Below are 22,800 nucleotides of genomic sequence, written 5' to 3'. Positions count from 1 at the left end.
TACTACCTGAAAGTGCTGTAGTGGAGGCACATCCTATATACAGCTCTTGCACAAACTTTACTGTGTGACGAGAGCTCCATCTCTTGATTAGGGGGCTGATAAACATTAGGAGAGTTTGGAAACTAAGAGGCTATACTTGGTCTGGTTGGGATAAAGTCATTTTTTCTTCATAGCAGCCTGTAAAGTACTGTGTTTTACATCTGTGACCAAAACAAGTGTTGAAAACGTACCAGTAGTTTAGCTATTGCTGAGCAGTGCTTGCACAGGGCCAAGACCTTCTCTGTTTCTCACTTTGCTCCCAGCCAGAGACTGGCTGGTCATCCATCTGCTGGTGGGAGCTGGCCAGTGACTGTCTTAGCATTGCTTGATATTTTTTTTTGTATTATTTTTTCTTCTTCACTTATTAAGCTGTCTTTATCTTGCCTCATGAGTTTTTCTCACTTTTGCCTTTCCAATTCTCTTCTTCATCCCACTGGTGGAGGAAATGAGCCACCACAGAGGCATTCACAGCACACTGGCCAAGTGCAGGATCCAGGGAGAAGCAGGTAGGTACCCTCTGGGGTGGAACGAAAAGGAGTCCCAAATGAGTGAGAGCAGCACACAAATGAATGCCCTGTTGACCAGCTATGTGCTTAAATGAGATATAGTCTCGAATACTATGTGAACAACATGCACCACTCCCTTGGAAGATTCCTACCGACTGATTTCCACATAAGTCAGAATAATCGGTTACTGTTCTAGCGAGTTATTCCTGCTTGGAAATACACTTTGTATATGACCCATATCAGTGAGGTTTTTATTTGAAATGTAAGTTCTCTATTCTTACCACTAGATGGCAAAAGATTTTACTTAAAAATAATATCAGTCCAACAAACAGCAGAGTGTACCTCCCTCTAACTTGGTCTAAATCCACTGCGATTGCACGTTGTGGGACTGCACCCCAAGGGACCTCCTCACCATGGAGGACTCTAAGCAACAGATAATTCATCCAGACCAGTATCTTCTCCTTCATTAGCAAATCACTAAAAATGATCTTGTGAGTTAGCTTTCGGGGCTGAAATAGTCCAGCAGCAATCTAAATCTGCTTTTCTGATTTTTTTTTTTTTTTTTTTTTTTGGCATAGTATCTCTTCTTCCCATGCCTTTCCTCACCGAGAGCAGGATGGCAGCATATGATCTTCTGTTCTGGGTTCATACCCCATTTAACTTGACATTGTTTTAGAAAAAGGGGTTTGTCTGGTCTAAAGAAGAAAAAATTAAATGGCCATCTCAGCGCGGGGCCTGCCGGACTCACACAGCAAAGCCTGCACATGCCCTGTCGCGCCGGCAGACACACTGCACAGCACGCACAGCAAAAGCAATTTGTACATGCACAGAGTCCAGCCTTCCCTATTCCCACAAAACTTATCTGTCTCAGCAACAGCAGCCAACCATTTGGCAGAAAAACAGAGAAAAATCACTTCAGTGGCAGCTCTGCGTTTATATATTTCTCTCCTGAAATAAAGAGCCTGACTCTCCTGTCCCCTCAAAACAAATCCATATGTTAGTGTCAAACCATCCATAGAAGAGACCATTAACGACTTCATTTCAGGCAATGAACAAATATAATCTGGAATAACCACACAAAACAAGAAGATTCAGTCTATAAATACTGACACAAAAGCAGTTAAAATCAGACATCCTTCTGACTTGAAGACGCAAGATGCCTGCAGAGCAGGAGGAGACACTGCGCCAGTGTGTGGTGTACAGCAAACCTCAACAGCCTCAGCTCTCCACACAGGAACTGCTGCACCACAACACTTTATTTTCAGGTAAAACTCTGTCTTACAAGCATCAAACATTACAAACTCCCAACTCATAACTCTGTTTTGCTGAGGTTGGCTGTAGACACAAGTGGGTCCCATCTACCTCAGACCTTCTGCAAGCAGCTGGTGCTACTTACCTTGACACACACCATGCCAGACAAGTGGAAAGATCTTATGTCTCTACTTAGCTACAATGCTCTTGCCATCAAGTCCTGGTGCTAAAGAAGAGCAACAGGCTTGGAGTCCACAGCTTCATCAGATGTGTTTCAACTGCGGAATAGGAAGAGCCTCAGCTTAAATTTGGTGACGTTAGTGAATGCCTCTTTAATCTGAATGAAAGAAGCAGTAAGCTAGAGCATGGAAAAAGGAATCTGACTGTAGAAAAAAGAAATCTGCATAAAAAGTCAGGTACTGGGTAAATGATAATTTTCTTCATTTAAAATATGATGAAGTCTACTGACTTCAGGAGCAAACAATATAGAGAAAGAAAGGGCTACTTCTCTAGAGAATATACTGCATAAATACATTGATATAGTCTGAAATTTTATAGAAATGCTCGTTAATGAGTTTTGTGCACATGATTGACTAATTAAAAGCCAGTGAAGTTGGCCAGTGGCACAGACACACAATTCAAATGGTGGCTTGACTAAAATTGCTTTTCTTTGACAGCTTCATTTACAGCACTGTGCAAATGCATTAGAAAAACCTTCTGAATTTAGTGAATCAATGAAAACAGGACATAAAATTGAATTACAACAGAGTTACTATCTGAAATTAAATGCTGTGCTTCATGAAAAAGCAAAATCTGCAAGAACTGCCATTTCCCATCTTGGATAAAAGTTCTACTTGTTCCCCAGTCCACGTGTACACACGGCTCCACACACAGCACAAGAGATGCTCCAGGATGCCATGAAAACAACAACTTCACCTTCACACCAACCTTGTGAGGCAGGAGAGTGTAAGCATCAATGTAAACAAAGCCGGGCAGAGGTAGGAAAAGAGGGGTCTGACACGCACTAAGTAACTTGCCTGGAGTGATGGCCAGACTCTGCAGACTCCCTGGGGCCTGTGCAGGCTCCAAGCACCCGAACACCAACCATAAGATCAAAGTGCACCAAAAGAGACCAGATATTGTACTCCAGTCTCTCTATGTGCCAGAGTCCCCTCCTGTCCCAGCAGGAAGGGCTGCTCTTCCTGATGTGGCAAAAAAGTAATTCCTCCCCCATTCTACCTAATTTAGTCAGTTTAGTACTATCAGCAAAAGCCAGAATGTTACTTTTAACGATCTGTATAATGGATTAGTTTGCCACTTTAAAGCTGTAGTTGAATGAGCATTAGAGAACAAACTGAAGGCTTCTTTTTTTTCCCCAACGTTTAAGCTGAAGACCTAACGTTTCCTCACCTCCAGATTAATTTCATGTTGCTAAACTACTGAAGGGAAGGGAGAAGTTATTATGGCGAAAATCCTCACTTTTACCATTAGAGGTGCATAAGCGTGAAACATTGCACAAGCATAGGAAGGAACTCACTGACCCTTAGGGCCTACAGCTTGCCTGCAAAGAAAGATGTTACAGGAGCAGCTCGGGCACATCAGGCAGCTAAAGGCTGAGCTGAGGCCTTGTAAGATGTGAACTGAGCTCCACTTCCCATCCCTCGAGCTTCTGTTTTGTTTTTTTGTTTTTTGTTTTTTTTTAAACAAACCAAAATACAACCTTAACCTTTTCAAAATTAATCTTGCTTCAGTTGAACTAAGTCTTTTCCTGAACAATGCACAGAGCCATATATGAAACACAACATATAGCATCTACAATGAGAAGGCTTTATGAACAGGGGCTTCTGAGGGCAAACGCAAGTGTCAGGGGAGCTGGTTCTATTTCACCTCCCATAGGTGAGGGATAGTGCACGTGGAGCTCTCTTAACTTAGAAGTTTAAGTATTTCACATTGCTCCATTCATATTTTGGTTTTAAGCAAACTCAGATATTAACCACCTTTTAAAGCATTCATCCAGCACCAGAAAAAATATTATTTTCATGCTTGTATTTACTTTGTGGCACTCCAGCACCAGAATTTTGTATTTATTTTTCACAGGGATGGTTTTACACACATAACTGAAACTAGATTCAGAAACCCAGGATTAAGACGACAGAACTGGTACCTCTGACATAATCACTAACAAAGAGCTAGAAGAAAATTCAGAAAATTACCTGTTGTCACCCATCACCCGGGCAAGTCTAACGTCGCAAAAGCAAGTCCAACTTAGCGAACAGTAGCCAGAAACAAACCTAACACACATCAGCTGAAGTCTTATGCCAGACAAGCACTTAAAAACAGAAAAAGGGAGGGATTAATTTTGCAATTCTGCAGAACCACAACAGAATTCCATTTTCAATTAGCACCTCCTTCAATTCCAAGTATATTAGCAAATAGCTACTCACTTTTAAAAGCTGAGCACAAACTCTCCTTAAAGCTGCATATTCTGAGAATATAACAACTTCAAAAGTTTCCTTTGTTGTGAAACCTGAGCTAGGACTCCCTCAAAACAACTGTTTGCCTGGTAAGAATGTAAACACGCCAAAGCACAGTAAAAACAAGGACCAAAACATCTTCAGTATACGATGTACCACAAGCCATGGAGATCGATGACCACTATTGAAAAGACACAGCTGATTTTCATCAGGAATTGTCACAAAGAGTAAAGCATCCAGAGATGAACAGGTAACAGCGTGGTCCTTCCCTCAGCTGAAACAGCATCTCATCTTTGGAGAAAATGTTACAACTTGCAGACAAAAAGGACTGCAGGTGGTCCTGGGAAGCAGGAAAAGCACATGTGAAGATTTCCCTTTCTGGACTGATATTTACCTTTGTTGCTATGCAAAACCAGGAGACTGCAAATAGGTCCTACAGGATTACGACACACATGGTTTTGAGAGCTGTTTTTCTAATGTAGAGGCTTCACTTTCAAGTTTCCTTCACCATACAGACGTCCATGTCCTGGTTTTTGTTACTTTCTTAAAGTTCTTTTCCTGTTACTTTTCTGCTCTGCTACTTACAATGCCCATATGCGATGGCAGTCAATTAATTATTTTTGGCACTCTGGAAGGATCAAGGTCACTGATTTCTCTGAAAACAGCAGCTTGGTATTCACTGGCAGTCAAAAAAGTTTTGTTAGGACCAAAGATCAAGACAAAAATCATACTGCTTTGATGTAGAGTTGAACTAACACAGGACTAATGTGCGCTCTTCCCTGTGCAATATTACAAAATCATAGAGTCATTTCAGTTGCAAGAGATCCTCAGGATCATCGAGTCCAACCATAACCTAACTCTGGCACTAAACCCTGTCCCTAAGAACCTCATCTAAACACTTTTTAAACACCTCCAGGGATGGTGACTCCACCACTTCCCTGGGCAGCCTGTTCCAACGCCTGACAACCCTTTCCGTGAAGAATTTTTTGCTAATATGCAATCTCAACCTTCCCTGTCGCAATTTGAGGCCATTTCCTCTTGTCACTGGCTTCTTGGGAGAAGAGACCAACACCATCCATGCTACAACCTCTTTCCAGCAGAACCAGAAGAGACATAAAGACAGATAAAAGCGCTTCTGTAGGCAAAGACGTTGAGTGCAGTAGGACTCTGGAGCTCAGAGAAGAATGACAGGGAGGAGGGGAGGGTGTCACAGAGATCTGTAAAATCATGAATGGTGGGAAGAAGGCAAGGATGGAAAGGAAATGATCATTCACTGTTATTTACTGGTTCCTATTACAGAAAAGCAATGGGCAACTAATGAAATTACTGGAGAGCAATTTTATAACTAAGGGAAGTGCTTTTTCATACGGCACTTAATTAAATTATGGAGCTTATGGTCACAGGATGTTGTGGATGCCAGAAATACAAATGAGACCAAAAATTATCAAATAAATACATGTTAGAAAAGTCTATCAAGAGCAATTAAAGAAGATAACATGAATGACATACCAAGTCTGAAAGCCCTAAACCCACCAATTGCTGAAAGTGATGAAGTTATAATAGGGAGAGAACCTCTTTAAGCTTGCCTTGGTTTTTGTTTTTATTATTCCCATAAGTTTCTCCTACTGATCACTGCAGAGGCAACCCATAAAGAACTATAGGAGCCTGAGGTCTGCTGGATATGGCCATTCTTACAAGTCGATGTACTAGCTGGTGATGTACAAAATTGGACTGTAACCTCTCTAACTCTTGCAAAAATGAGCTCTACCTTCCAGTCAGTGCTTAGTTTGTATTGGAAACAGTGGAACTAGCATTATTGAAATACACTTTAATAAAAGTAACCATAACGACTATACTGAGTCACATGTCATATGAAAACCCTCAAACCAATGTATCCAAGCTTCCTCTAAGGGAGATAGATAGATAGATAGATAGATAGATAGATAGATAGATAGATAGATAGATAGATTCCCAGAAGGAAAATGCACAATAAATTTGTTCTCCTAAGTATAAAGGTACACGATTTCCTACCCTGAGATACACAATAACCTCATATGACAACAGCAATACAGGAGTTTTGGGACTGAATATCATTATTCCTATACATGTGTCACCTTCAATTTTATATTAACATGTATCTAAAAGGGGGACGACACTACTTTTATACTAAATTGTACAGAGCCATCTAATAGACAAAAATTTATCTGTAGACAAATATATCTATTGGGCTTAAATATCTTTATAAATAAGAAAAGGAGAACATATTAGATATATCACAAAGAGCAGTAACTAAGAGCAGACCTCATCTAGTAATTACTGCAGAGCTCACTGTTCTCAAGAGGTAATTAACACTGCTTACACCACAGACTTTTACATATGACAATTACTACAGCTCAGAAGAGCTCTTACACCAGTAAATATTTACAGTCTTGCTTCCCTCATATTATTTGCATTCAGAAATAGCAAGGAGAGATGACCAAAACTGGATGTGAGATGCTACTTAGAAATTCACTGTTTCTGCAGTGATAACAAAATCTCAGCAAATCCTGCCACCTTCCGAAAGCAGAATGAGTCCAGATAAAAGACAGTCGGCAGCACAACATACAGTCCTGACATTGCATGTGTAAGGTGAAAAGGAAAAACAACTAAGTCAAAATAACCTGATCTGGTGGCCTTTACACTGACCCTTTTGCCACAATTTTACCAGAAGGACAGAAAGGTTTTTCTCTCTCTTCTAAACTTAGACCATCACCTTGCTCATCAGCAAGTCAAAAATAAAAAAGCACATCCCATCAGAAGACCTTTAGCGTATTACCAAATAAGATAGTAGATCTCTTCTTCATTGCAGAATTGAAGCCACAAGGCTTATTACTTTCAAAAAGTTTACTTTTAAAATGCTAGAGAAATATTACTGTTGTGAATTTACACTTATTTTCAGCATTTTTGACAGAAATTTTGTATTGTGTCTGGTGATATCTGCTACTTTTTATAATCCCTACTTTTTATAATCCCAGTATATTTGTTTCAAGAAAAATCACAGCTTTGCTTTCATTTAGTTTTAAAATGCTTTTTTGGTGTAAACTGGAGCATTTATTCCTGTTCATTAGTACTACAACCTAAACAATCACATTTTATAAGCATCCTTGTGTGATTAAAGAGAGGATGTAAAATAAATGAGTTAACAGTGAAGAGAACAACACTTGAAAACTCCCTCCACTCCCTTCTGAAGAACATTTCTGCTTCTAGCGCTCAGTCTGTCCCCCTGCCCTGCTTGCAGGTGGTTTAGCACAGGAAAACAAAGAGATCTACTTTGCAAAGGCTAAATATAATCCTTCACCTACAGGAAGACTTCCCTTTTATACCTGAATATATAAAAAGAAAGGTTAAAAAAATACAACCAGTAATTAAAATTACTAGACTATTTCAGGTGTGGTCTGCAGGAAGCACAACTTGTAAATCAGTAGATTTTTGTCTTTTTTTTTTTTTTTTTTTTAAATATATACCATCAATTATTACACCGGGATTCATAAAATTTTGAAGCGGTGAACTTGAAATGTTGGTCAAACTCAGAGACAGCACCTCTACCTACTCCTGGCAGAGAGACCTGAGAGACAACCCACCCCCCTCATCATTTCTGGGAAACCACAACCCTTACCAAGTTGCTGCTCAATTAGTTTTGTGCTGGGACAGCTGAAGTTTCTCACAGATTAACAAAAGCATCTCTCAAGTTAGAGACACCCGACCACCCAAAAAAGGGAGTTTACCTCAGAGAAGTGTCAAGCCCTCTGGACTGTGCAACTCTGCTTGCTGAACCAGCCCCTTGAAACTAAAACCGAAGTGGATGTGTGTGGACAGAAGACGCTGGGAGGAACAGAGACTGGGGCAGCTTCCATGTTGCCCTACTCCCCAAGAAGCTTTTTAAAGAAACTTCATTTTCCTTGAGAAGTAATGATAGGATTAGACAACCTTAGGAAAAAGGAACTACCCATAAAGAAGTACACTTGGTATATTTAAAGTACACAAATGTGAAGTATAGTTATGGAAGTGAGAATTCAATTGTGACATGAAATCAAGAGAAATACAGAAAAAAAGATCTTCTGTTAATGATCAGATATTCAGTCTGATAGCTGCATAAGGACCTTGTTCACTATACATATCCTGAATGTAATTTTACAAAGCCCCAAACACTCATTTCAGTGGAGAAAAAAAAATCTGCTATGAAAAAATCAAATAAGCTTCCTACTCTACACTAGGGGAAGCTTAGTCCTGAAACTCCCATTGTTCTGATATCATCTTCCTGCTTTTCAGATCTCTCTGTCAAAAACGCATTGGTTGCATTTCAGCACATTTAACCATGGGAAATTAATGCAGTCAGGAGACTACAAAGTTCCTTAGTTCATCTGCTAACAGGCTCCAGTGGCTAAAAAGCGAGATTCATTATTCTGGTTTAGTTAAGCACAAAAGAAAATAAAGTAATTTGAGTTTAACAGCAAACGTTATTTTAAAAGTCTGCTCCAGCTACAGAGTGTGACAAGTGATGTTGGCTTGCCTACAAAATAAAAAAATATTTAACTAAATTTCAAATAATTTTACAGAAGCCAATCCAGATCACTGTTTCTTATTACTTGTTTGGTTTTGTAAGGAGAAAATACCATTATGCCGTTTAATTACAATTCCACAAACAAAGACAAAAAGTTGTGTAAAGGTTTTGTGTGAACTGGCCTTCTAACAAAATATCATTTTTCTGACCTGGACAAATTGATTGATTTATGGCTGGCAACATGAACAAAATATAAATTATCCAAGATATCAGTCAACATTCTTTGACAGATCCCAACCAAATGTCAGCTATAACCTGCCCCACACATTTCTAACGCAAAAAACCTCACCCCTCAAAAGTTGCTTTACCTTGAACCTTAGGGAATGACTGGGGGTACTGCTCCTATATTATTTCGACAGATTTTTTTCTTTGCTTTGGCTACAAGGAAAATAAAGCAGTCTCAGGAGAGGAATTTGTGACCTGTGAAGGAGAAAGGGATCATAATGGATTTTAAACCTATGTAAAAACCTTTGAGCTCTGTAGATCACAAGTCTAAAACACCACTTGTCGATTCCCTGCTGCAATGAGGAGCATTCAGAAAGGCACCTTTACAGCGGGAACTGCACACCCTGCACTCTGCAACTTAACCTGTCAGACACCAGCTGATCTTCCATTGAGCAGAAATTTTATTCACAGATAAACTAATTCTATTCAATATCCAGAGCTAAGTGACGCTGTCAGGCAGAGCTACAAAGAAGTCAAATAGAAAGGAAGTGTTACTTACAGTTACTAGACGCTCCCGCATAATTCAACACGTACTGATCTGCTACCAGCATCCTTTAAGTTTGCTACATACATGTCCCAACAGCTTCATATTCTCCTTCAGTGTAGCATCTCCAACTTAAATATGGGAAAATACACTGCTAGGTTTAAACAATTACTTAATTAGTCTAACATGGAATGGTGCTTTGGGTGGGAGAAAAGAAAAGCCACCCCTATTGAACTGCCGGTAGATGCAATAGAGGAAACGCCACATGTTGACCATATAAATGACTGCGTTTTCTAATAAGCCAGGAAAAAATGGGAGAGATGGCTATACAGGAATTACAGCAGTGTGTGCATATAGTGCATTCTCTACTGAATTGATTCCAGTTTGCAAGACATTGATGTATTTTCTGACTGACTCTGCTCAGGAGACAAGCTTTTGAAACAGTACTTTCAGCCCACAAGCCTTTAGATATCAATCACATCAAGATTTAATCAGCTCAACTTTGGACCAGAACAGCCCTCACCCTGCAAATCAACCCCTGGAAATATATTTATGTTATTTTTTCCTCCTTTGCTGCCTGTACAAACACAAAAAGCTTAGAAAAACGTATGGCAAAGATCCACTCTTTGAAGACAAAATTCTTGTTAAAGCTGCTAACCTCCGACTCCCCGAAGGTGCATTGCAGCAATGGGAGAAATTGATTTAGTGAAAGGCTCCTATTAGTGAGAGCGCTGTTCTCATCACAAAGTCCCTCCCCTTGCTATAATCAATAATTTAAGCAAAGCCAAGAATCACGTCAGCCAAAATGACCAGGGTAACCGACTCTCTCTTTCTTGCAGTGTAGAAGTAAAATTAAAGTCTGAATGGGAATATATTCTAATTAAAAAATTAATTTTGCCCATCTGAGTTGTGCATTTTGGCTTTCATTTTGAGGAGGAGGGAAGGGCTACTTTGTTCCTTCCTTCCCAGGTTCGAGAAGGAGACGAAAATCCACTTCTAAAAAGTAAAAGAGGTCATAACCTTAGATTTAGAGTATTTTACCAGTTATGTACAAAGAATGCGCTCTTAGAGTTGCAGTTCTTACTTGAATATGATGACAGTGCTATTATACCTCTCAGTGCACTGCAACTATCTTTTTGAGTTAATAACTGAAGAAGCGTTTCATGTTTATATTTAGCCTGGCAGAATCTCGACGGAGAAGCAATTGAAAACAAAATAATAGGAATAAAATAGTTTAGTTAATATTAAATTATGTCACTGTTTAATAAAAAAAAAAAGCTTTCATTAAGAAACAGTTTCATTAATGGTTCTGAGACTGACTACTTCCAAGGCTTTTTCTTGAAAATCATATCAGGTAATAAATCAGTCTAGTGCATGAAATGATGTACATATAAAATGAACCATATAACAAACGGTGGTTAAAAACAATCCCCATAACATATCACCATATAAAAATAGATAAAAACGCCCCAGAAACACTGTGAGCAGGGAGCAAAAATATATGCTTCAGATTTGGGGTTGTCCTCCCCTCGAGGATTTCTCATCACTGAAGTATCATGGACAAATCCACTGCACAAACTGTAGGACAGGCACTGTTAGGCTTTAGAAATCCAGATCTCAGACACTACAGGAAACACACTTAATGTCATTATCTTGAGCTCTGTGACATCCTGATATTGAACATTTATGGCCGAATGCCGAGTACCCAGGGGCTCCATCCATCTCAAAATGAAGCAATTGAGCCTTAATGGCAAACCTATGTGCTTTCATGGGATTGCTTAACAAAGGCTTCATGTCCCTTAAGGCAGGGACCATACATCCACTCTGAAGCAAGGACTGGGTTCAGAGCAAGGTCTTTGCAGCATGCCAAGTCCCATCATACACGACCTCTCCTGGCCCGAGATGGCTTGGTACTGCCCCAAATCTGCCCACCTTCTCCTGATCCATGTCTTGGTGGTACATGCTGTAGGTTTCTGTGTGTTTAATATGACAGCCTAAAATAGCACAGTTGTGACTCAAGGGACCCACAACCCCAATTCAGCCAATTCCACATCATTAATTAAAGCTGAATTAAATTTCAATCAGCTAAAGCTGACTTGTGTGAGATTTAAGCACGTGAGGAACCAGAGCCCTGAGAGACTGGGGTCTAAGGGAGCCGCTAACTTGGGGAGATTAAAATAAATACCTACAGGAGCAAATACACCAGGGCAGGAACTCAAGGGGAATTTAGGTCTGTCCCTCTCACTGCACAGACATCTCCTTCTGCCAAGGCCTGAATCCAATCCTGAGCTAGGATTTTATTTTCTCTTAGCTGTACTTCAGGATTAAATAACTTTCACTTCAGAGATTCCCTGGCTTGGCCTGCTGTAGGTTTTCAAAGTTCCTGTGAAATAATGTCCCAGTCTCAAGCACACAGAAATTCCCCGATACTCCTGCTGCTTTACTCTCTTAATCCACCCTGCTTATTGTCATTGCCTTTGTGCTAGTCCCGCTTGCCTGACCTACGGACTATGAACACCCCTGCTTGCTCCCAGCTCCTGCTTATTCCAGCTTCCTCCCAGTTTGTGCCAAGTTCTGATTTATCTCCACAGCTGCAGTTACTCTCTTTTTGCTTCTCCCTCCTCTCAACAAGTCTCCCAAGTTGTACACCTGTCTTCCAGCCTTCTTCCGCACCCCACAGTGCTTCTTGTTTCCCCACCAGCTTTCTCCTCTGCTGAGAGCGGCGGTTAGAGGACCTCATTACTGCTACTGGGACCCAATGCTGGTATTGCTGCACATGCTAGGAGAAACAACTGCAGCAGCCCAGGTTGCGGGTTTCCACTCTGCAAGGGATTCAGCTGCAAAGAGGCAGGAACCACTTCTAAGCAGGAAACTCCCCAAACTGTACCAACCATCCCCAGTGTTGTACACCTAGGTGAATCGCTGCTGCCTCAGCAACTGTGACATCCTCCAAAAGCTCAGTGGCCTTTGTAAAAACTTACAGACTCATTCTGCTGAGCAGCAATACCACTTCTGTACCACATCTCCTGCAGCTGAGATACAGGCACACAGAAGACAACAAACAGGCAGCCAAGCAGGCTGCAAAGAGCTCTGGAGCACACAGAACCCACCGAGCAGAATACAACCTTGTTCACAGCCTTAACAAACAGGGGCCTGCAGGTTAACAGTCCTCCCAAAGGTAACACTGTTTTTTCCTTCCCTTCCTCAGAGATTTCTAAAACCATTTCAGTCACGTGGACTGAAGTTTGGCCTGAGTTCTATGCAGCATTCAGAAGTGCTGATGCAGAGGTTTTCACTGGATCGCTTTTGGTCATAATTTGTTAATACTTACATAGCTTTATGAACTAGGAACTTTTTTTTTTTTTTTTAAGGAGCAGTTGTTAGTCAGATATTAGTTGATGGTGGATTTTTTTCTGTGCCTTACCATCCCTCTGAAAGAGCTATCAGGATTCTTACTTTACCCTACTGCCTTTTCTGTTTTTTCTTCATCGTTTGTTTTCCCTTCCTCTCTGCTTAGTTGTGTGTTTGACTGGACCTAAACTCCTCCCATGGTGTCAGGAAAGAACTGTGAAGACATACAATCTTAGGCACCAAAGAGCTTTTTCAGTAAGATGCATTCAACCTCAGAGAGAACATGAAGGATCCAGAATCACACCTGTCCATCCCTGAAACAACAGATCCTCCAAAACCAGTCTGTCAAGTTAAGTACCAGACATTATTATAAGCTATTCACCACTTCTGAAACCCAACTTTTCCCTGCAGATGCTCAAAGAGTCTTCCACTTTGCTACAACACAGAATGAGCCTCATATAAAAGGCATGTCCTAATATGTCTTACACATGTAATAACGTACAGTAAACTGCACTATGGAGTTAGGGGGAACTTGTGGTGCTCTCAAGATCTTGGGAACTACTGCAGAGCTTCCACCCAGGCGTAGTATGATGCTGGCACTCACTTCCCAGTGTTGTATCGCTACAACCACTATTCCCCATTGTCACCTTTCCACAACCAGTATTTCACATGTTCCAGCAGCCACATCCAGAGGCATTTGTTTACCCCACAACTACACATTTTACTGAGTAGAAAATATCCATTTTTAAAACACTCAAAATCATAGCACTGCACTTACACGGAGCAGCACTCTGATTTTGTCCAGATTGGGAATTATGTTCTTTACTACACTAGCAAGGAAAGCGTCCCTGAAAAGGCAAACTCCAAACAAGAAATGAAATACTAAGGACAAAATAAACCAGCTTATTGAACTCCCATCAAGTAACCAGAAGTTCAGCTGGAATAATGTCAAAATTAATGGAGCTCTGTCAGTTCGGACAGGGCCACATTTGTCACTATATTAGCCAAAGCACCAAGCCAGGCACATCAATGCTTTGGTAGCCAGGGCATAGCCACTAGAGAGGCAACTGTCTTTGAACTCAACCTCCCTGGCCCTGGAGCACCCAGGGAGAGATGTCACGCTGGGAGAGAGCTGTGTTTGGAGAGAATATTGACAAACCATCCCAGGCCCTTTAGGCACAGTATAGCAGAGATTAACCATGGAGTGATTTTAAAACAAAGCCAGACCCAGAGAAGGAACACATCTCATTTCTGTAGTGCAGGGTAGATGCTGCAGGCCCTCTCCACCTGGTTAATTCATTTGTGCTACTTGACGTGCACCCCGCTTAGCGTGTGGTTGCTGTTCCAGAACGCAAATCCAAGCTCTTGCCTCCTGTCTGCTGCCTGTCTTGGACACCAGCAGGCACCTCCAGGGACACAAGGCAGGTAGCAGAATCAAGCCCTCCCTAGGGAGGAAAATTAATGGCTTTGATGAAAAAGAATTGTTCCTTACCTTTCTGGTAAATAGTAACTATGAAACTGGAACTGTGACCATAAAACACATCCTGGAAAGCCTCTTCTCTAGTCCCAAATTCTGGTAATCACAGAGTCTGGGAGAGGATGCTAAACACTACCATATAAGACATATTCTCCCGTTCTTGAATTTAAGCACACTAATTCACTTTTACATACATATTTTTATTAACTATCCCAATTCAAAAGGGTGCCGATCACCATTCTTCACCATGGAAACTTCGGGTTTCACATCAGAGCACTTATTTGAGCATTCAAGATATGGATTTAGGTAGCTCCACTGAGAACCCCCAGCATAAAACCGATCTGACTGGTCAAACGCAGCAAGCAGCCCCCCTGAGCAACCGATCATGGCAGCGTGTCCTTGAGAGAGTCATCTTTCAAGTTCAATTTATTTTATAGCCTTCTACCGGTAGACCCTCAATGCTCACCATTACTGTGAACATTGTGTAACCATGTGGCCTTTTAGGTTTTATATATTTTAAACTGGCTCACTTTTTCTTCCCTAAAATCCTCTTATGGGGTAGCTAAAAGGAAGAAAAACACAGTTAGTCCACATACAGAACATTACCTACAAAAACCCTGGGAATATACAGCAATAGTCACTCTTCCTAGTTCTTAAGCAGTCAGCAAATGGTCAAGTCAAGACTGAAACTATAAAATATGCACTGTTCTTCGTACATGGTTATCAGTAATATGTAGGTTGACAAGCCATTAGGAAGCATAGCAGGTGTGAACTAGAGCCTCTTATTCCCAAAAATCTGAAAATTGGATTTTTACCTAAGAACCTACAATTGTATAGTTGATAAGATACTCTTTCTTTAGTATTACAGGACTTGTGTTTATCCACAGTGTAACTGAGTGTATTTTTACTCCCATAAATCTTTTTCCGCACTCAGGAACACAGAAAACATGTTCTGTAGTAAATAACACACTTGTCTCTATCAGATAGGCACTGCAAAGGAAAAATGGTGCTTTTAAGAGGATATCCATTTTAATTTTGTCAAAGATGCTGGTTACAATCAGAGGCAAAACTGACTACAGTTCATGATTTGCTCTAATTTTTATTGTATTAGAGGGCTGTTCTACCCAGACATACTGTTATTTCAGAATACCAGGCTCTATTTACATGAGTGACATTCCCTGCTCTAGAAGGAGGGGGTTTTGTTCAAATAAGATAAGATGCAAAAGCAAATTCCAGTATTTTCCTTGGCTTTGAGGTAAACAGAATTATTTTTTTTCCCCCCCGAGAATTCTCATTCCTAATTTATTTGAGATTATTACAGAGAACTGCACTTTACCAAGAAGGGATAAACGTCCACTGAAAATGCTTTTCAGGTGACAGGAAGTTTAAGAAAAGTGCCTGCCTCCTACAGACATTCTGGTGAGCTTCATCCAAAAAACAAAAGAAAACCACAAACAGAAAACAACACTAGTGTCAGAGCCTCATCTCTCATCCTCCCCTTGGGCTTGGGCTCTGGAATATCCACTTGACTCCTGCTATTTGCACAACACAGATTCAAAAAATGTTGGTGAAAAATAAACATGACTATTTTAATAATCATGCACGACTTGACAAGTAACAGAGCTGCAGATTGGGACCACGGTGACCTCCAAACAGTACAAAATCTCTGTGGTGTAATAATGAAATAAAAATACAAACAATATCTGATGAACTTCTTTAGCCCCATGTTATCATCGAGAATCAGATTCCCTTCCCTCATTTTGACAAAGTTGTACCCTTTTATATTGGCTTGGACATAAAAAAAAAGTGACAAAGTCCATTAACTAGAGTAAATGAGATCTCTAGAGTTTTTTAAAAAATACGGATGTGTTGTAGATCACAACAGAGCTTGCACACAAGTCATAATTACTGTTCAAATAATTAATGAGCCCAGGCTTCCAAAATATGCCATGACATGCCATGGTTTCAGCTTCTCAGTTACTGACAGAACCACTGCACAGAGAAAATAAGCTACAGAAATTAAATGACCCAAGCTTTGGGAGGACTTTTTTTTAAAATAAGAGAATATCATCAAATGACTTGAGGGCAGCGGGGGGGACACCTATTAGGATTTAAATTAGAAAAGTAAAAACCTTTGCTGAACCTAAAAATCATTGCTCAGAAGAAAAAGTTTGTTTGTTGTGTGTAGGTAGCTATCAGTAGTTTAGTATCTCCAGACAACCACCTACTTCTCACAACATGTACCCACTGATTAGTGAAGAGCAATTATTTATAAAGTAGCAAAAGGTGCAGTTAGCATATTCTCAGGACCCTGTCTATAGCATTCTCTGGTGCCTTTCCCAAAGCAGCAGTAAAGCCGTGAGGATCAAGCAGACTGGTTCCAAGCGTTCCCAAGCAGACCAGGAGCTGCCTGCAAACTCAGCACTTGTGTTTCGATGCAATCCACTTCCTGTCCCAAAGCATCACTAAGTTGGCTCTCTCATTCCAGCCACCACCTGAGAGAGGTTGTGCAACATATTTCTAAAACCGTAGCCACGAGCAGCTTTTACTTGCCTACCTGTTTCATCAGGCGAGCTCGGTGAGGCACTGTCCTGGGACAGCGTAGTCCAGCTGGAGTCTTCATCGCTTGGGGCCAGGTTTTGAATCCTATGGAGGGCACAATCTGTTTTTGCCCCAGTTTTTGGGTGGTCCTTCTTAGTCTCAGGGCTTGATGACACTGTGGCAACTTGGCCATCCTCTGGGCTTGACATCTTGTTTTGTTTCCGGGGCAGGACTTCCCCATTGACAATAACGGTAGAAGCCTGGCTGTTGCTTTGAGAAGATTTATCTTCCATGGCAACAAAACTCTGCTCTAGCTCTCTCGCAGATGTCTCTAGATCTGTGTAGTAATTCAGGAAGCTCTTGGTCCTCCTTGGCTGCGAGGGCAATATTTCACAGCCAGAGGAATCCTGTGGGATCGGCTCTTTGCCTTCAAACTTCTCAGAAGTTACATTCATGCCCGCAGTGGTACTAAGGTTTTTGTTGGGATCCTGCTGTCCCTGCTCGGCAGCTTTCCTGAGCTGGTTTTCTCCATTCTTCACCAGCTTTATATTGGCAGAGCTGTTCCCCAGGAGGGGCTGCGCTGCGGGATCGGAAAGACCCATGGCTGTCTGAATGTTAGTCAGCGCGTATTTTTTCCTGCATTTTGGAGGAGTGCTGTTCTTGGTCTCCGTGTGCCTGATTTCCGCATTCAGAAGTTCGTTATGCGAAGAGCGCAGGTTCAGGGTGTTGGGTGGGGTGGCAGGGCTGTTGCGGTTCACAACGTCCGTCGTGCTGCCGCTTGCCATAAACACTGCCAACGCGTCCACACCGGAATCGACTAGAAAAGCAAAAGAAACAGTTGTGAAACACAATCATCATCTACACTACTTTGCTAGGGCTTCTGGAAAAGGGATGTGGCACTTTACATTATTGCTTTATAGTAGAAAATTACCACAACCTAAGTGGGTAAGAGAACAGACAAAAGCTTAGGAAAAACAGAAGCAGAAAAATATAAAGAGATCATCAGGACCACGAAGCTGAGAAAAAGCAGAAAGCTTGACCCTACACAAGGCAGTTTTAAGGCAGATTTTGATATCTGATCCTGCTGCAGACAGGCTTGGGGACAGGGGAGGTGCCCTTTGCAAATGCCCAGGAGACTACAAGTCATCCCTACCATCATTTAATTTTAGTATTTCACCTCTACTTCCAACAAGGAGAAGGGAAAGAGCTCCTTGAGCACTCATCACTAGGAAGCAGAAAATTTGAGATGTCTAAGCAGACTGCAGGCTGATGCTGCCCCATTTTCATCTAGAGCAGAACTCAGGCACTGTTAATTTTAAGCCAGACTGGCCAGTCAGCTGTTGCCTAATACAACACTTGCACCTTCTCTTTGTCCATTTAGTTTTACATGTGTGGTTTTTGTTGTTTTGTTTTGTGTTTGTTTGGGTTGTGTTTTGTTTGTTTTTTGGAAGGGGGAAGAAGAGGGTCAGAAGGCAGGGAATACCAAAGGTAGAGCATATCACAATACTGTATTTGATTTCTATGGGGACGAAAAAGAAAACCAAACCTTGACAAAATATCCTACTGAAATCAACTTTTAAGAGCTGCTCCAGGGATGAAGACAGCTTACAAAGCTCAAATTAAAGGATAAAACATACATCCTAAGGCAGAGTACACATAATATTCCACAGTTAAATAAAACCATTGTTTTGTCTACTTGTAGACAGCTTTCTGATTTTTATTAGCCAAGGGCACAGCTCACATTTTGAAAAATTTTAAGTTTGTTGAGGGAACATCTTTTTAGACCATGAAAAAAAGACTAAAACTATTATTTTAAAAAAACCTACCATTTGTTCCTGTACTGCCTATTTATGGCTCCCACTAATCTGCCTAACACCATGAACACCTCAATTTACATACTGTAGTAGTCACTGTTGTTTGACACCTGGCAACCAAATTAGAGGCCATTTAATAAATCACTCCCATCTGTCATAGCATGAAACACCCTTTCTGTTGTTTGTAATTCTCAGATATCACTGACTGCTTATATTGCACATGAAAACGTGTCTGGAGCTTACCCAGGAATGAAAAGCTATAATTTGAGCTAGCTGATGACAGATCATTGCAGCTGAGTTGCGCTGCATCCTTGTATATTTGATATATGACATAACTGACTGCTGTACAGATTTACAAGAGATTAAATATATGGGTTTTAAAAGAACATATACATAAACACAGAGTGCAAAAAAGCACTTCACAACATTACCTAAATGTGCACACAGTTCTAGTGTTCCCTCTTTTTGATGTGCTGCCAAAGCTGCACACTTCCAACTATCTCTCTGCATTTAAAGCCAAGTAGACCCAATATACTCTGTTCCCTGCATCAACTGCCTAGAACAATTTCTAAAACTTGTTCAAAACAGAATTTCAAATAAATTTTACAAATTTTCATGTCTGCCATTTCCTCAAGCCCCAGCCAGTCAGTGTAGACCAACTGCAAATTCTTAAGACAGATCAACCCACACTTGCTGTGAAAAAGCCAACAGCTTAGGTAACAGTTTACAAGCATTCCATAGACAATTTCAACTTTAGCCACAAAAGACTGCTAAAACACAACCATGACATAATTTAAAGTAACTTCGTAAATGTACTTCTCATATAAATACATCAATAAATGTTGCTTTCTGCGTCTTGCCTAAAACCAACCAGGTCTAATGTAAACAAGGCCACATCTCATCCTACTTAGAGTTACCAAAGCACATGTTTCAATCTAAGAACACAAAATGGTCTGTGCTTATGGACTGGCTGCTTTACACATTTTTGAATCAGTTAAGAGTGTGACAATCTGGAAGTTGCATTAAAAAATACATTAATAGGGGAAGGATAATTTTAACCCACTGCCTGAGCTTTAGAACTTACAGAATTGCACCGTATCTACAGACTTCACTAGATTACATTTTATTTTATGCTTTGGCAAATCAAAACAAGCATATTTTTTCCATCAATAAATACAACTGCTGCAATCTGGAACAAGACTGAAATGTATACTTGTTCTGTTACAAGTGAGCTGCTTCATGTAATGTTTGTCACTATTTTTACTACTGAACAAATTTCTTAAAAAATAATCTTCCTAGATAAAACTTAAGTATTTGCCTACCAGATTATCTTTAGCCAGTCTCCTGCCCTTAGCATTTCATTTATCAAAAACACTCTAAGAATAAGCACACAGAAACACTGAAACAAAATGTTATGATGTTTTACTAATCTGCTTGATAAAACTCCCCCTCATGGCTTTATGAAGAACACTGGCACATTGATCAACAACTGAGCCAAAGCCTCCCGAAGTCTTTGCAACCCAAGCAGTGTTTGCAAGCTGGGTGCTAAATTGGTTGGTGTACAATCTTAAGCAGAAAAATGTCAAAATGAACATTTCACTAGACACCACCTCCCCTCCTGACCCCCTTTCAAATGATCTGCTGACCAAGCCATCACAATCAAATGATCAATGCCGCCAGGTGAGCACAGAGCGGAGCAGACTGTCCTCTCCAGGGACGGGCCCTTGCTCCCTGGCCGTCACCCTGCACACCCTGCCAGGCTCCCTCCACACTCAAAAACAGCTATAAAGGTGGGGAAAAAGGAAGCAACAAAAGAGGTAAAAAGAGAACAAGAAATACAGATGGGAATGGGCAGATCTTGTGTCTCACGGGCAGAACTTGCTACCACACCAGGAATAACTAAAGTGCTGGAAAATGTTTGAATGCAAGGAAATGCTTAAATGCACTGAAAAACACCCTAGATTGCGCAGTAGAATAGCACAAGGAAGAAAAGTGACAGGCTGGCCTTCCTTTATACAGGACATGGTGATGCTTGAAACACGTCAGTTTTCCCAGAGGAAGCACATCCCAACTTCCTAATTTAGAAATTTCAAGGAAATGCAACTTCTTCCTGCGCCTGCAATTTCAAGACCAAAATTGCAAAGGGCAACTTCCCGTCTCTCTTCTCTTGTCTCTCCCACCGACCTTGCTTCCCTTGCCACACACCGCAGCGGCTCCCCTTGCCAGCGAACCCGCACTCCTGGGCCGGGGTCCTGCACCCAAGCACCCCGTTGCAGGCAGGCCCTGGCCCCCCTGCTTGGGCTACCAGCGAGGACTGGCACAGGGCACCCTCGCTTAAACTCCTCTGTCTTTTGCTGAAAAGCAAAGACAAGCGGACCAGGAATCACCAAGTTGATAAGTGTGTCTCAGCCAAAGCGGGTGAACAGTGCTAAGTTATAAGTGAGTAAAAACAGGGTATTAAAAAAATACTGGGCTCTGGTGAAAAACTAAGAAAAATTGGGACGTTGTTACTGGGAATAACAACATACTATTAAAGTGTTGCTGCTTAAAGACAGCACTTCGCTATGTAGATCTGCCCTGGCATAGCAATTCATTAATGGTTTTAGCTTATTTACTTTTAAAAACAAATCAGTCTCAACTGCATACTCCTAATGTTTAGACACATACCTACAGATATAGATTAATGTACTTTCACCACTATAATGTTTAACAAAGTAGCCCCCATTTTCTAAGCATCGTAATATTACAAATAACACTTTTACTTGAATAGGTTTTATTGATGTTTTTCAGTCTTGTCATAAACCTTACAGCCCTAGAGAGATAATGCCATTGCACACAGAAAACAGTGCATGACCGATTTACCTTTACCTCTAATAAGACCTTTTTTGCATTGTATTGTCTACAGGAATAGCTTTTAAAAAGCTGAATAGTTTATTTTAAAAGGCACTGTTAAAAAGAAAATAAAGTGCTTGTTCTTTTTCATGTGTAAGTGCAAAATGAAAGCAAAATATGGGCCTGGGAAGAAGAAGGAGGAAGAGAAGAGGAGAGTTTCATATATTTGCATAGTAGAATCTTTTAAAGGGCATCTGACCTGGAAGTACTTCTGACATGGCTCACGGGGCGTCAGCAATGCATCAGGAAATAGATTATAATTTGAAATCTGAAAAGAGGGATCATTGAAGAATTAAAACCAAAGGAAAATACAAAATAAAAATACCACATTTCAGAAGCTCCTGGAGAGATGACAAACCCCAGGACGTGACAGTAAGGATCTTTTGAGCTTTCAATCATATCTGACAGTTATTAAAGTACAGAAGCAGCTAGTCTAAGGCAGCAAGTAATTAGAAATAACTATGACATTTTTCTTTACACATGCTTTACTAGAAGAACAAGTTCAACAATATTCTTCAGTTTCAATCAACATACTGTAGCAAAAACTTCATGACACTAGATAAACTGAGGTTTTCCTCAATTACAGCTTACTCAGGAAACTACAACAGCATTGATAAAAAATAAACACAGTAGTAAGGCACATTCACATGAAAATCTGCAGAATGAGATCCAGCATGAGATTATGAAGCATAGTCTGCAGGGTTGATACCACAGGAGGGAATCATAAAAGGGCAGCAAGTATGGGACCCTTCCCTGGCCATCTTCTCATAAGTAAACCATTTTACCTTGAAGTCTCTGGTTTAGATGTGAATAACACATACAGTGGGAGACAGGGTATTTCTATGCCCTTGCAACTATTTCTGCCATTGTGTCTAGGAAACATAGGAAAGAAATAATACAAACCTTTTCATAAAGCAGATTTCCTTTCTGCAAGGATATCTATTGAGTACAAAACATTTAACAGCAAACTCATGCCATGGGGCTACAGCCTCAGGTCCTGTGAGCTTTGGTTCTAGCTAAGGACTAAGCAGCTGGGGAGAGAACGTCCCCGTTACACAAGGATTGCAACTCAACACCAGCTAACTCCCTCCACTGCAAATGGTGAATCCCAATGTTAAAACATTAATTCTTAATTAAGTATGCTAA

At 40.8% G+C, this 22,800-nt stretch overlaps 1 protein-coding gene across 4 annotated transcripts in view; it reads right to left on the bottom strand.

The window, feature by feature from the left end:
- Window positions 1–22,800, bottom strand: part of APBB2 (amyloid beta precursor protein binding family B member 2) — a 177,668-nt gene that overhangs the window by 72,201 nt on the left and 82,667 nt on the right. For all 4 annotated transcript variants that reach the window (XM_082051092.1, XM_082051098.1, XM_082051093.1 and 1 more), the window contains exon 5: window positions 16,965–17,765. In XM_082051092.1, coding sequence (XP_081907218.1) covers window positions 16,965–17,765 — 801 coding nt within the window. The remainder of the gene's footprint in view (window positions 1–16,964; window positions 17,766–22,800) is intronic.

The sequence above is a fragment of the Streptopelia decaocto genome (assembly GCF_964273445.1).
Source record: "Streptopelia decaocto genome assembly, chromosome: 4".
Lineage (NCBI taxonomy): Eukaryota > Metazoa > Chordata > Aves > Columbiformes > Columbidae > Streptopelia > Streptopelia decaocto.
Note: the sequence above shows the minus strand (reverse complement) of the source record. Positions and strands in the feature narration are given on the sequence as shown.